This window comes from Oryzias latipes, chromosome 18 (genome assembly GCF_002234675.1).
Source record: "Oryzias latipes chromosome 18, ASM223467v1".
Lineage (NCBI taxonomy): Eukaryota > Metazoa > Chordata > Actinopteri > Beloniformes > Adrianichthyidae > Oryzias > Oryzias latipes.
In genome coordinates this window covers 44,386-59,269 of record NC_019876.2, presented here as the reverse complement: position 1 = coordinate 59,269, position 14,884 = coordinate 44,386, and the positions used below count along the sequence as shown (strand labels likewise).

At 43.5% G+C, this 14,884-nt stretch overlaps 1 protein-coding gene across 1 annotated transcript in view; it reads right to left on the bottom strand.

The window, feature by feature from the left end:
- The window catches only part of LOC111946336 (CST complex subunit CTC1-like), a 29,633-nt gene extending 17,441 nt beyond the window's left edge, over window positions 1-12,192 (bottom strand). Inside the window, exon 1 of the mRNA XM_023948973.1 lies at window positions 11,751-12,192. Within this exon, the coding sequence (XP_023804741.1) occupies window positions 11,751-11,801 (51 nt within the window). The 5' untranslated portion in view covers window positions 11,802-12,192. The remainder of the gene's footprint in view (window positions 1-11,750) is intronic.
- Window positions 12,193-14,884: the final 2,692 nt, after the last annotated feature.

Genomic DNA, 14,884 nt, shown 5'->3' with positions numbered 1-14,884 from the left:
GGCATTCTGGGTAGAAATGTGCTGCCTATTGTCAGAGTCTCAGTGTCAGGTCATGGGTCTTCCAACAGGACAACCATCCAAAACACACAGCCAGAAACCCCCAAGAATGGCTGAGAGAAAAGCGTTGGACTATTCTGAAGTGGATTCTATGAGCCCAGGGGCCTCATTTCTAAAACTTTGCGTAGGATTTGCGTCAGAAGTGGCGTACGGATGAAACATAGGACGTGCGTACGCACAGAAATATTCGGATTTCTAAAACCGTGCGCACGCACATCCTACGCATCTTTCCCTTAATAAATCACAACCGATTCTAAATGCTGCGCAGCTTTTTGCGGCTTCATGACACGCCCATAGTTGCCCATAAATAGTCCGTGAAACGCCCACAAATGAATATTTATGGATTGGGAAATCATGGCAAACACAGAGAGGAAATGAAAAAAACGTAACTTCACTCAATGTGAAGTAGAAGTTATCGTTGGCGAGGTGGAAAAGAGGAGAAAAGTGTTGTTTGGAGGGCACAGTGTGGGCATTACTAATGCCAAAAAGGCACGCGAGTGGCAGACGGTGGCAGACGCCGTAAATGCTGTAGCCTCACAACCTCAGACCGTGGACGAAATAAAAAAGAAATGAAAGAAATGATCGGACATCAAAGTCGAGGCAAAAAAACGTCTAGCGCTGCATCGGCAGAGTGTGTCCGCCACGTGGGGGGGGGGACCGGAGCTGACCCCTCTTGATGAGAAACTGGCCGCTATTATTGGGGAATCCCTATTAAGTCCCCCTTATCGGCGTCCTCCTCCGCCTCAGTCACCTGACTGAGACGGAGGGGACGCCGACGCACCGGGTGACACAGGTAAGAGAAATAATTCAAATGAATGCAGTCAAGTCACATGTATGCAGGCTACACAATTACAGATTATTAATATAGAACAATTTTATTTTAGCTGCTGGGTTTTCCAGCGGGGCCAGTGGTTACGATGCTGCAGCTGAGCAGCCGTCTGGCCCCAGCGTCTCCACGGCACGCGGCTCTCAACCCTCCAGCAGTGGACGTTTCCTCACCGATGCAGTCCTTGAATGCAGAGGGAAGTCAGTAGTTCAATCAGAGAGGTGGCCAAGGAGTTGGGCGAAATCAAGACTGACTGAAATAAACTGCACGATGAGGGAATTCTTGAATAAATAATATTTTCCACACCTCTTTTTCTTTACAAGCGACGCATCACTTCCAAACGCTGGCGCACAGCAGCAGCAAATGGCTCAAATGCGTGGGGATGGGGTTCAGGGTGGGGGCCAACACAGCAATAAGCGTCCAGGGGGTAGAGGCACGTTTTTAAGCTGTGCCACATTGTGTAGCACAGCACATGCCAGCACGATTTGGCACACACTGTCACTTTCACGTGTTTCTTCCATCTGCCGACGGTGTCGCCGTTTCTCATTTCACCCGTTTTTGTGCGTACGCCTGGGTCAGAGCGTGGAGGACCGCACATTTTCCCGTCAAGTTTGCTTTTTATAAATCTCAACTATTGCGTAGAGAGTGGCGTACGCCTTCTTTTGTGCGTACGCAACCTTTAGAAATGAGGCCCCAGATCTGAATCCCATTGAACATCAGTGGAAGGAGCTGAAACATGCCATTTGGAGAAACCAACGTCAAACCTGAGACAAGTGGAGCAGTTTGCCCATGAGGAGGGGGCCAGAATACCTGTGGACAGGTGCAGAAGGCTCATTGACAGAAACTGTTTCATTGCAGTGATTGCCTCAAAAGGTTGAGCAAAAAAGTATTAAGTTCTGAAGGAACCATCATTGTTGTCCAGCCCTATTTCATTAGTTTGTTTTTAAATAATTCTGTTAATCAACAACTCTAAAGTAATGTCTGATTTTGATGATTTAATGTTCAATAAATGTTAATTTATTGTTACTTTTGAACGTTTGAAGTCATTTCGGTGAACATTGTGGACTTTCTGTCTTTAACTGAGGGGTACCAACTATTTTCAAGAAAAGAAATCCTCCAAATGAACCAAAGTGACTTTCTGACATAATCTCTGTTCCAGTCGCTCAGTAACTTCATGGTCAGTTAAAGTTTGGTAAAAAGCAGCTTAAACATCATTTTTGACCACATATGATTCATTATTGTGTATAGAAATTCCTAAAATGAAAGTGAATTTGTGACTGAATGTTTGTCGTAGCAGAAACGTCAGACGGCGTTTAGCCATGGAAGAACTTTTATATTTTCAGAGCTTTTTGGTATCTTGACCTTCTCCCAGAATGTTAATTGTACATTTAATATAAGGTGAGGAGTCTTCATGAGCAGCTCATAGAAATGTAGACATTCGTTTTTAAGGAGATTATTGATTTTTACAGAGCTGCCTTAAATTTCTCAGAGATGCACTTTGCAGACGGTCCCTCAGCAGCGTCTCAGTTTCTCCTTAAAGGAACAGAAACCATCTTTTTCTGTGGAACTGTGTTTGTGGTCCATAGTGATGAAACGAGCAGCACCGGTGCATCAGAACTGTGTCGACCCCACAAGAGTGAAACCTGTGTTGATGTGTGTGTCGCTTTAAGGAAAGGTCATGTGACACAGGACGGTGTTGTTTGGATGAGCTGCACCACATTGTGTCTACATGTAGCTCAGAGTTGTGTGTTTGTAGAATGCAGATGAAACTGAACGTCTTCATGGATCGGTCCGGTCAGAATTTTTCCCATTTGGATCTTCTGACTGGAAATAAAGGTAAAAGTTTTTCTGCTTTGGAAGTTTTTTCTTCTAGTTTTTGACTTAATATGCGTCTGTTTGTTGTTGTTTGTCTGTTCTTCCCTGAGAATCTTCTATTGTTTTCAGATAAATGAATTTTATTCTATTGTAAGTAGAGAGTTTACTCCACAGCTCCATCATACATCAATGCTGAGGCATTATACAGCTCAACACGGCGATGAAGAATATGCAAAGGCTCATGGGAGTTTCTCACAGAAATGCGACGTGAGCTGTGTGGGTCCCGTCCCCGGGGACGCTCCTGATCCGGGGTCCCCCCCCCTCTCCTGGTCTGGCTGGGGAGGATCTGGTTCCCCTTATGAACACACGGTTCACTTTGGCAGCGTGCATGTAGCTCCACCCCCACGTGCACGTGCACACTGCTCCCTGTCTGCTTCACCCCCCCTCCCCCCCAACCCACAGAGTATTGATGGACAGATGTCTTCCGGTTATCTTAGTGTCAGAATTTCACGTTTGGATGTGATATTTATCTTTCTGCAGATCTAGTATAAATGTCTCACAGCTTAAAATAACTTATCAATGTAGTTACTCTGCACGTGTCTCCCCTCACTGCCCCCCCTTTATGTCCTTTTGTCCTGCAGCTGATTGCAGCTTCATAACTTTCCACCCAGAGAATGAGTGGAGTCTGCTATTCTGTATAGATGTGTCTTAATGTCACTGTCCATTGGACAATGACAATGTTAAGACAACAATGTTATGATGACATTGACTTCTTAATGTTAGAAATGTGGATCATTTAGCAGAAATTCCTCTGAGCATCTACACAAACACACCAGGGGTTGACATAGCCCAGAAATTTGCACTGGCCCACAGGGCCAGTAGTTTTTGAAACTTACTGGCCCTGCCTGAAAGTTACTGGCCCGACACCGCGCATAGCGGGACCCGCCGCTCCGCAGGTGCTTGCAACTTTAGGGGGGTCTGTGGGCATGCCCCCCCGGAAACTTTTAATATGGTGCAATTTGGTGCATTCTGGTGACATCACTTATTTCTACACTTTTCAATGACTGAAAATAGACCATATCAAACTTAAATCTGCTCTAGTCTGTTTCAGATGTTTTGAAGAGAGCACTGCAGTGTAGTAGGTAACACTAGTTCAGAAGTTTTCATGGTGCTTCTAACGGCAAATATCGCAATAAATCATAAACCTTAAATGTGTTAAAAAAAATCTAATGGCAGCTTGAACCATTTAACGAATCAAATAAATCCCTTAATGCATTTGACCAATCGGATGGACGCCTTCACATTGTTGACCAATCAGATGGAGCCCTGTTATGATAGATGTTTGTAACCTATGTCAACGGGGGTCATTTGGAGTATAATTTTTAAACTGGGAATGGTTATTTGGTTATTTTGCTGTTTGTTTATATACCGCAAATTATATCGTTATCGCAATTTTAATCTCTGATATCGCATATCGCGAGTTTTCCTCATATTGTGCAGGTCTAACTGAGATCATTCAGCTAACTAGAAATACTTACTGCTCACAGTGTTGTAAAGAAAAACAAAATTAAGTAGTTTAACATTCTACTGCATTTGAGTCTGAGATTCAGGTATTTGGAGTTGCCTTTGATTCTTTGACATTCAGCTTAAAGCTTAGTGGATACAGTTTCATCTTCAATGCATTCATTAAATATCTTGCTGTCCATACTACTAATTATACCCATTACTCCGTCTAACATATTCCTATCTATTCCTGCCATGTCTTCCACATCTCTGACATGCTTCAGTCTCTCTTCAGTGACTGTGTCGGATTTATAATCAAATGTAATAATAACCCACTGGCTTGTTCCTTCGTTGTTGCTGTTTAACATTGTTTTGTATTGAATTGTTACATTCAATAAAGTTTGAAAAAAAAAGTAGTGAGCGCGTGCCGCGTGGTGCTCGGCAGTGAAAGCCGCGCGCGCGCAGGCGGGAGAGAAGGAGAAGTGATGAAAGGTTTCCCATAGAAACCCTTGAAGTCTGAACACAGGACTAGCAGAAAAACTCATTTATGAAGACGAGGTAAATCTACACGTTTTCGCAAAATTTACTTTATTGAAAAAGGTGAAGAATATATAAACCGTTAGATATTTTAGTGGCCCGAGCGGACAAGTGAAAAGTAAAGTCTTGTGGTCCGCACTGCTCGAAAAACAGGACCGGGCCAGCGGACAAATGGCTATGTCGAGCCCTGCACACTTTCAGCACATTAAAAACTCTTTTCATGACCGACAAACTGCAGAGATGATCTAGGAACTGACAGCAGTGATGAAGGTGAACGTGCTGCTTTATGGCTCCACTCCAATCCTCTTCTGATGTACGTTCAAATCGTCTTTTCAGTATCATGATGTCATTTTTAGCTCAAATTTTAAAATTCTGTTTTCAAGGACATAGTTGCTGCAGAGAGGCAGGACTTCATCATACATTCACCTGTTGTGGCGGGACTGTTGGAGCAGAGTGAGCTAGCCTTTATTTCCCATCATCCCATTGTTTCCACTCTCTCCCTCCAGCTTTCAGCCCCCCCAACACTAGCAGTGCATCATAGTGATCAGTATCAGATCCATCCATCCATCCGTCCGGTTCTGATCCAGATTCCAGCTCAGACCAGGAAAACACGGACGTTCATGGATCTGTTGGTCTGCAGGTGGATGACCAGAAAGGGGCGGAGCTTGGAGACTTTGGTCTGTTGTGGTTTCTGTGTCTGAACTACAACTTTTTGGAACAGCATTTTTTTGTTGATGTTGATGAGTCAGGACGACCTCCGTTGTTTGAACAGACTTTAATTCTACCACAGCCCCCCCCCCATTCACCTTGTACTTCAGCCACATGTACAACTCCGCCCCCTAGTGTGTATCTCACGACAAACAACTCACATACGTCACATCCCCTTTTTAACAATAATGAAACCAATAAAACATTTGTATTATACTAAAAAAATATAACATCCCATCCCATAATAACATTTCCTATAATGCTAAGTAAGTGAGACTTCCTCTCTGTATGTAGCAGGTAATCTGACTGGTCTGCCAGATGTGGTCTAGAACCGATAGATTGGTTAGGAGTCTCTTTGTCATGAGCATCAACAGTCTGGTCGTTGACTCTCATCATCGTTCTTGTCGTCTTCATCCATACTCTGTCCCTCTGCTGGTGGAAAGGTTTCCTCCTCCGTTCTCCTCAGGTGTTTCCTGTTTCTTCTGTAAAGTCTTCCGTCAGGTGTACGAACCACAAATGAACGTGGTTGCTCATGCTTGTGGAGAACCACTGCAGGCTGCCATGTTGTTCCTCTCTGCATCCTTACATTCTCACCCGAATGCAAGTCTGGAAGATTTCTTGTCTGTCTGTTGAAGTAAAGCTTTTCCTTCTCCTGTCTTCCTCTTAGGTGTTTCTGTGCTTCTGATCCCTTCGGAGTGAGTAGAGAAGTTGAAGTTGGTAACTTTCCTTTGAGTCTTCGTCCCATTAGCAACTGCGCCGGGGATAAGCCTACACTTTCCAGTGGTGTATTGGGAAACTCCAGGAGTGAAATCTAGGGATCTCCTTTTCCATTTTCTGATTTCTTAAGCAGATTTTGATTGTTTGTACTGTTCGTTCTGCCTGACCGTTGGACTGGGCATGTGTGGGACTAGATGTGACATGCCTGAATTCCCAGCTTTCAGCAAAGTCCTTGAACTCAGCACTGTCAGACTGAGGTCCATCAGGTATCCCATTCCTGGCAAACATGGATGTCACTGTGACTGGTGGAGTCTTTCAGTTTCATGATCTCTGGACATTTGGACAGTAGTCCACACACAACACAAACTCTGCTCCTTTGTAGTGAAATAAGTCTGTGCCTACTTTGTCCCATGGTCTGTCTGGTACTGGGTGTGACAGTAATGGTTCTCCTGGATTACTGTTCTTGTTCTCATTACAGACTGCACACTTTGTCTCTTCAATGTGTTTGGCCAATATAAAATGTCTCTGGCTCTTTCTTTGCTCTTGACCATTCCCAAGTGTGATTCGGGAATTTTTTCAAGCATTTCCTGTCTCAACCTTTGTGGTACTATGAGCTTTGATCCCTTGAACATCAATCCAGCTGTGTATGTGATCTCTTCCTTGAATGTCCAATATGGCTGAATGTCTTTGTGAACAGCATGTCAGTCATTAGGCCGTCCTCTCTGAACTCTCTTTTAGATGTTGTAGTTCTGGATCTTCTGCTGTAGCTTTCTTAAACTTATTCAGCTTCTCCTCTGACATTGGCAGTTGAGGTGTAATCATGTTTACCTCCAGCTCTTTTCCCATCATTCCCTTTTTATAGATGCTCTCCAGTGGCTTCTGATCACTGTCAACCTGAATGTCTTTTCCATAAACGTACTGGTGAAACTTCTCACAGCCATACACAATTGCTAGCAGCTCTTTTTCTATCTGAGCATATCTTTGCTGACAATCTGTTCGTGCTCGTGACCCGTAGGCTACAGGTAGTCCATCTGCTCCCATGTGAACTTGCATCCACCGAGAGAGTCACTGGCTTGTTGACATCATAAAACTTCAGAGTTGGAGCCTTGGTGACGAGCTGTTTAAGATTTTCAAAGCTCGTTTTCTGTGCTTCTTCCCAGTGCCACTCTATGTCTCCGTCAAGCAGCTGTCTCAATGGTGCTCTGATGTCTGACAGGATTGGTATGAATTTGGCCAAGTATTGGACCATTCCTAAAACCTCTGTAGTTCTTGTTTGTCCTGAGGTGGGGGTAGCTGCATCACTGCTCTTACTTTTTCTTCATCTGGTTTCAGTCCTTTATCTGTGAGTGTGTGTCCAATAGATTTGATTCCTTTAGTTCTGATGAAACATTTGCTTCTGTTCAGTTTCAGGTTGTATTGTCTTGCTCTGTCCAGCAGCTTTCTCAGTCTGTCATCGTGTTCCTCTTTCGAGTCGCCCCATACTAGCAAATCGTCTATGATGTTTACAACGCCATCCAGATCCTCAATCATTTGTGCTACCGCTCTCTGGAACACTTCAGGTGCTGATGAGATCAGAAAGGTAGCCGTAGAAAACTGTAACGACCAATGGGTGTGTTAAGTGTCCAGAGCCTTGAGCTTTCATCATCCAGCTTGATCTGCCAAAATCCTTGGTTAGTGTCCAACACAGAAGTGTTTGGCATACGAGACACAACTTCATCCACAGTGAGCAATGGATAATGTTCTGGTTTTATTGCTCTGTTCAAGTCTTTTGGATCCATGCATGTGTGAATTTTCTTGGGTTTAACCACAGTCACCATGCTGTTAACCCACTCTGTTGCCTCTGTCTGTCTGATAATAACTCCCATGTTTTCCATTCTCTGTAGTTCTTTAACTACTCTGTCTCTCAGAGGTACAGGAATCCTTCTGGGTACGACTGGTGAGACTGAGGGGTCTATTTGGATGTGATGCTGACCTGGCAAACAACCAAGACTGTCAAACAGATCCTGATAGTCTTTGAGAATGTCTTGTTCTCTTCCAACTGCATAAACTCTCTGAACTAAGCCTATTTTTTAGCATGTAGCTCCTCCAACTATAGTGCTCACATCTTCCTGAGTGAGTTTTTATTCCTGAGTGATTTTTTATTCATCATTTAGTTCTCCATGCCTCTGTTTGGTGCAGTGATTCATGTATTGTCCCTCTTTCCCCTCCTGGGGAGTGGGAGTGCTTCCAGACTCCAGTTGGCTCATCCGTGCTCCAGTTCCTGACCGAGTACCTCGCCTCTGCTCCTGCTCCTACACCTGGCTGTGGATCCTGTCTCCGGCTCGACTCGCGCCCCTGACTGTCCCCCCACAACCACGGCTGGATGAAGCTCGTCTGCTGGACTTTAAATGTGTAGTTGTAGATTTAGATAAGTTAATTCTTCTCTAAGAGTTCTGGTAAATCGCCTGTCCGTCCTGGGGGAGGATCCCTCCTTCATGTGGGCACCCCTGAGGTTTCTTCGTTTTTTCCGGAATCCGTTTTTTTGGGGAGTTTTTCCTCACAGAGAAGGGGGGTCTAAGGGCAGGGATGCCAGTATAGCTTAGTCAGTTTGTTAGTTCATTTTAGTATTTTTCTATTGAACTCTTTGTATTCGTGATCCTTTTGATTTCATGTTTTACTTCGAAGCCCATCGAGACGACTGTTGTTGTGATTTTGGGCTATACAAATATAATTGAATTGAATTGAATTTCAAACTCAATCCTATTCCTTTGTACTCACAGATCAGCTGTTTCTTGCCTATTGCTGCCACCTTGAGGCCAAAACAGGGAACTAGTTTTGTTTTACCTGTTTTCAATGAACCTGCAGCTTCCAGTGCAGTGAGTTTTCACAGACATAACGTTACAATCAGCTCCTGTGTCCAGCTGACACGTCACCTGTTTTTTGTTGATCTTGATGTTTTCTGTCCAAATCTCAGTCTTTGTATCTCCAGAATCCGTCACAGAAATGACTTTTTCCTCTGTGAGCTCATATTTAGTATTTCAGTTGCTCCTTTTAACGCAGGTTTTCTTAGAAAGCCTCAGCCAAGGCACTCTTCCTCCAACACTGAATCAAGGAGTGATCACTCTCCTCCCAAAACACAAAAAAGACACTCTCAACATTGATCATTGGCACCCGATCAGTTTATTGAATAATGATTATAAAATTATTGCCTCTGTATTTGCTCACAGACTGAAATCAGCCTTGGACTCTGTAATTGGAGAAACCCAGTCAGGATTTATGCACAGAAGACATATTTCTAATAACATCCGGCTTGTACTTGATATTTTAGATTATTCACATTTAATAACAGATGAAAGTTACATTATTTTTTTGGACTTCTATAAAGCTTTTGATTCAATTAATCACACGTTTATTTTTAGCTGCCTTCACAAATTCGGTCTTGGCTCTTATTTTTGCGATGCAATAAAACTGTTACACAGTAATGCTAACTGCTCAGTAAAACTAAAATATGGTACTTCTCCCCGTTTTAATGTTAAAAGAGGAATATGACAGGGTTGGCCCATCTCTATTTGTATTAGCCACTCAAACTCTGGCAGATTACATAACAATAAATAATCTGAAAGGCATCTCCGTCTTTGGGAAAGAGATTCTTATTAGCCAATTAGCTGATGATACCACCCTTTTTTCGAAAGATAGTCAACTTCCTCGAGCCCTAAATCTAATAAAAGCTTTTCTAATGTCTCTGGACTTCATCTTAACATTAAAAAATGTGAATTAATATCTATCAAAAATGATCAAACAGGATCCATATGTGAAATTACCATCAAAGGAAGTGTAACATATCTAGGGATTACCATCACCAAAAACGATCTAGAGAGAAGTTCTTTAAATTTTAGTCCCATAATAGAGAAAACCAGAAAACGTTTGAACTTAAGGCTTCAGAGAGACCTGAGCCTAAAAGGCAGAGTCCTGCTGTCAAAGGCAGAGGGAATCTCTCGACTCACTTACTCTGCTTTATCTCTGTACGTAGACAATCAAACATTAAAATCTGTTGACCAGATTTTATTTAACTTTATCTGGAAAAACTGTATACATTATTTAAAAAATCTGTTTTAATGAATGACAATGGAGGACTAAACTTTCTGGATTTTACGACCTTAAATAACACATTTATAACAAACTGGATCAAATCTTACCTAAAAAACCCTACTTCAATTTGGAACATATTTCCAAATTTTATATTTTCATATTTAGGCAGCCTTCATTTTCTTCTCCTTTGTCATTATGTTGATAAAATACCAGCTAAACTATCAGCATCCCACAAACAAACTCTTCTATACAAACACAGTTTCTCTGCTCATAATTTCTTTATTTGGAACAACTAATATTTATTATACAAGAATAAATCTTTGTTTTTTCCACACTGGTTTAAGAAAATAATTCTACTGTTGGGTCAACATTTTGACACGAACGGTCATTTATTAGTTTTACTGAATTCAACAGTAAATATAATCTGGCTGTGACTCCTAAAGAATAAACCATCGTGTTTGATGCTGTTTCCAAAGAATTATGTCAAATGTTTAAAACGACTGTTAGGAATGAGGCAAAGCCCTCTATGGATACGACTGACACCCCCACAGGAGGAATCAGCTTTACCCCCACCCACAAGAACAACAACAGAAAAGTATGTGTGTCGTTTCAAAGGGACGTCATTTCTGTACTAAAACCACTGCAGACGGTTTGTTCCAACAGTATCTGTGACCCAAAAATTTATGATAAATAATAAAATGAAAGAAGTTTCTTTGAAAATAATTCACTAAATTTACCCACCAAGCCATTCATGCTAAGATCCATTAAAACTATTGATCCTAATTGCACTTTTTGCAGATAATATCCAGAAACAATTAACCATCTTTAGAATTACACTGAAATTAGACTTTTTTGGAAAAAGTGTTTACAATTTATTAGAAATCATTCACCCCAACTTTACTTTGAAGTATGAATAGATAATTTTTGGCTTTCATAATAAAAACTTGGACTCGAATAAAAAAACTCATAATTAATCTTATTATTATTATTGGCTAATTTCATATTCATAAATTTAAATGAAATCTTCTATTTTCCCCCGTGTTAATAAAAACAAATATAAATGTATATCAGTAACATCTCCAAGAGTCTTAATCAGAAAACTGTATGTTTTTATGAAAGTTGTAGAAACCTGAATGTTTTTATGTTAAAAGCATATTTGTCTGCTCCTCTGGCATATCTGAAGTTTATTTGGTAAAATTGTGTTTAGTATTGTACTTCCGTTTTATGCAATAGCGTTTATTTAAATAAAGAAAACCTCAAAGGCAGTTTAATGTTTGTTCCCATCCTCCCTGATGATCAATGCTCCATGAACTCACTATAATAACCCATAAACACAGTTCTGTTGACGTGAGGCTTCAACAGCTTTAGCTTCATTCTCATTTTCTTTACCTGCATTCAGAATGACTGCAGAGATCACTATAGACGGAGAAACAGTCAACAACACCTCATCGACGCATGCGCCGGTTACACTCATCCTCACTACCACACAGAACCAACACCGAACCAACACCGAACTTACCGCCTTGCTTCTGGGTCCGAACCACTCCAGGAACCTCTGGTCCGAGTCCATGTTCTCTGGTTCTGGATCTGCCCTGAACCGGGTTCCTGAAGACTGAAAGGAGAAAAACTGCCGCTTAAACCTGAACTGCTTCCGGTTCCGGGTCTTCTTCTGTGCTTCCTGCCGCGCATGCGCAGTACAGCGCCCCCAAGTGCAGTTAGGTCTGTAAACATTACAGTCATGTTTTTGTTTGTTTTCTTTTTTTTAATAGATTGATCCAGGCGTTTTTTCTTTTTTCTTTTTTTTTAATGGGAATATAATCATTACAAAACTCTCGCAGACACAACTACACAAAGAAGCAAGGCACAGCTCTTCTCAAAAACTTCTTTCTCTTTGGGCTTTTCCCATCAGGGGTCTCCACAGCGAATCATCCTTTTCCACCTCACTCTATCATGGACATCTTCTACCCTAACATTAGCCAACTTCATGTCCTCTGTTAAGACATCCAGATATCTCCTCTTTGGCCGTCCTCTTGCCCTCCTGCCAGGCAGCTCCATCTCCAACATCCTTCTACCAATATATCCACTATCCCTCCTCTGAACATGTCCAAACCATCTCAGTCTGGCTTCTCTGACTTTGTCGCTAACACAGGCAACATGAGCCGTCCCTCTGATGTACTCGTTCCTTATCCTGTCTAACCTGGTCACTCCTAAGGAGAACCTCAACATCTTCATCTCTGCTACCTCCATCTCAGCCTCTTGTCTCTGTCTCACTGCTACCGTCTCTAACCCATAGAGCAGAGCTGGTCTCACCACTGTCTTGTACACCTTTCCTTTGAGTCTTGCTGACACTCTTCTGTCACACAACACTCCTGACACTTTCCTCCACCCGCTCCAACCTGCCTGCACTCGCCTCTTCACCTCTTTTCCACACTCCCCATCACACTGAACTGTTGACCCCAAGTACTTAAACTCCTGCACCTTCTCCACCTCAGCCCCCTGTAACCTAACGCTTCTACCTTGATCCCTCTCGTTCAGACACATGTATTCTGTCTTACTACGACTGACCTTCATGCCTCTTCTTTCCAGAGCAAACCTCCACCTCTCTAGCTGTTCCTCCACCTGCTCTCTAGTCTCACTGCAAATTACAATGTCATCCGCAAACATCATTGTCCAGGGAGAGTCCTGTCCCTCCAGATTCCTTTCCTTCACACCAAACCTGCCCATCACCTCCTCATCACCTCTGTTGCCCTCACCAACATGCCCATTAAAGTCTGGTCCAATAACAACTCTCTCTCCTCTGGGGATACTCTCTATGACCTCATCCAACTCACTCCAGAATCTCTCCTTCACTTCTAACTCACAGCCAACCTGTGATGCATACCCACTGACTACATTCACCATCACCCCTTCAATTTCTAACTTTAGGCTCATCATCCTGTCTGAGACTCTTTTCACCTCTAAAACACTGTTCACAAACTCCCCCTTCAGAATCACTCCTACCCCATTTCTCTTCCTATCAACAGTTCTTCTCAAAAACATCCATCCATCCATCTTCCTCCGCTTATCCGGGACCGGGTCGCGGGGGCAGCAGTCTAAACAGAGATGCCCAGACATCCCTCACCCCAGCCAATTCCTCCAGCTCCTCTGGGGGGACCCCGAGGCGTTCCCAGGCCAGCCGAGAGATGTGGTCTCTCCAGCGTGTCCTGGGTCTTCCCCGGGGCCTCCGCCCAGTGGGATACGCCCGGAACACCTCTCCAGGGAGGCGTCCAGGGGGCATCCGGACTAGATGCCCGAGCCACCTCAACTGGCTCCTTTAGATGTGGAAGAGAAGCGGTTCTACTCCGAGCTCCCCGCGGGTGCGAGCTTCTCACCCTACCTCTAAGGGAGCGCCCCCCCACCCTACGGAGGAAGCTCATTTCAGCCGCTTGTATTCGGGACCTCGTTCTTTCGGTCATGACCCATAGCTCATGACCATAAGTGAGTACTGGAACGTAGATCGACCGGTAAATTGAGAGCTTTGCTTTTCGGCTCAGCTCTCTCTTCACCACGACGGACCGATAGAGCGACCGCATAACTACGGACGCTGCTCCGATCCGCCTGCCAATCTCAAGCTCCGATCTTCCCTCACTCGTGAACAAGACCCCAAGGTATTTAAACTCCTCCACCTGGGGCAAGGACACTCCACCCACCGAGAGATGGCAAACTACCTTTCTCCGGTCAAGGACCATGGCCTCAGATTTAGCGGTGCTGACCCTCATCCCAGCCGCTTCACACTCGGCCGCAAACCGGCCCAATGCACGCTGGAGGTCCCGGTTCGATGAAGGCAACAGGACAACATCATCTGCAAAAAGCAGAGAGGAAATCCTGTGGTCCCCAAACCAGATCCCTTCCGGCCCCTGGCTGTGCCTAGAAATTCTGTCCATAAAAACTATGAACAGAACCGGTGATAAAGGGCAGCCCTGCCGGAGTCCAACGTGGACCGGGAACAGGTCTGACTTACTGCCGGCTTTGCGAACCAAGTTCTTGTTCCGGTCATGCAGAGACCGAACAGCCCTCAGTAAGGCTCCCCGGACCCCATACTCCCAGAGCATCCCCCACAGGATGCTACGGGGGACGCGGTCGAACGCCTTCTCCAAATCCACAAAACACATATGGACTGGATGAGCGAACTCCCACAATCCCTCCAGCACCCTAGATAGGGTGTAGAGCTGGTCCACTGTTCCACAACCAGGACGGAAACCGCACTGTTGTTCCTGAATCCGAGGTTCGACTATCGGACGGACTCTCCTGTCCAGTACCCTGGCATAGACTTTCCCAGGGAGGCTGAGGAGTGTAATTCCCCTATGGTTGGTTCTCAAAAACAAAGATAAAAATAAAAAAAACAACAACAATGTATACATATATAAAAAATATTTAAAAAAATTCTGCATGAATTAAAATACAAGGCAAACAGCAATCTGGACCCTACATTTGTAAGCATTCTGTAGCAGATTTAGAAATGTCATCAATGAAAGGATTTGAGTTGTGAATACATTTCAATGAGGATAAAGACAATCTGACTTCATTTTTAAAACACAGGAAATACGGCCGATCTTTTTTCCACTTTTTCTTATGAATATGATTATTTTTCCAAAAGAAGGAGGATGTTCACTA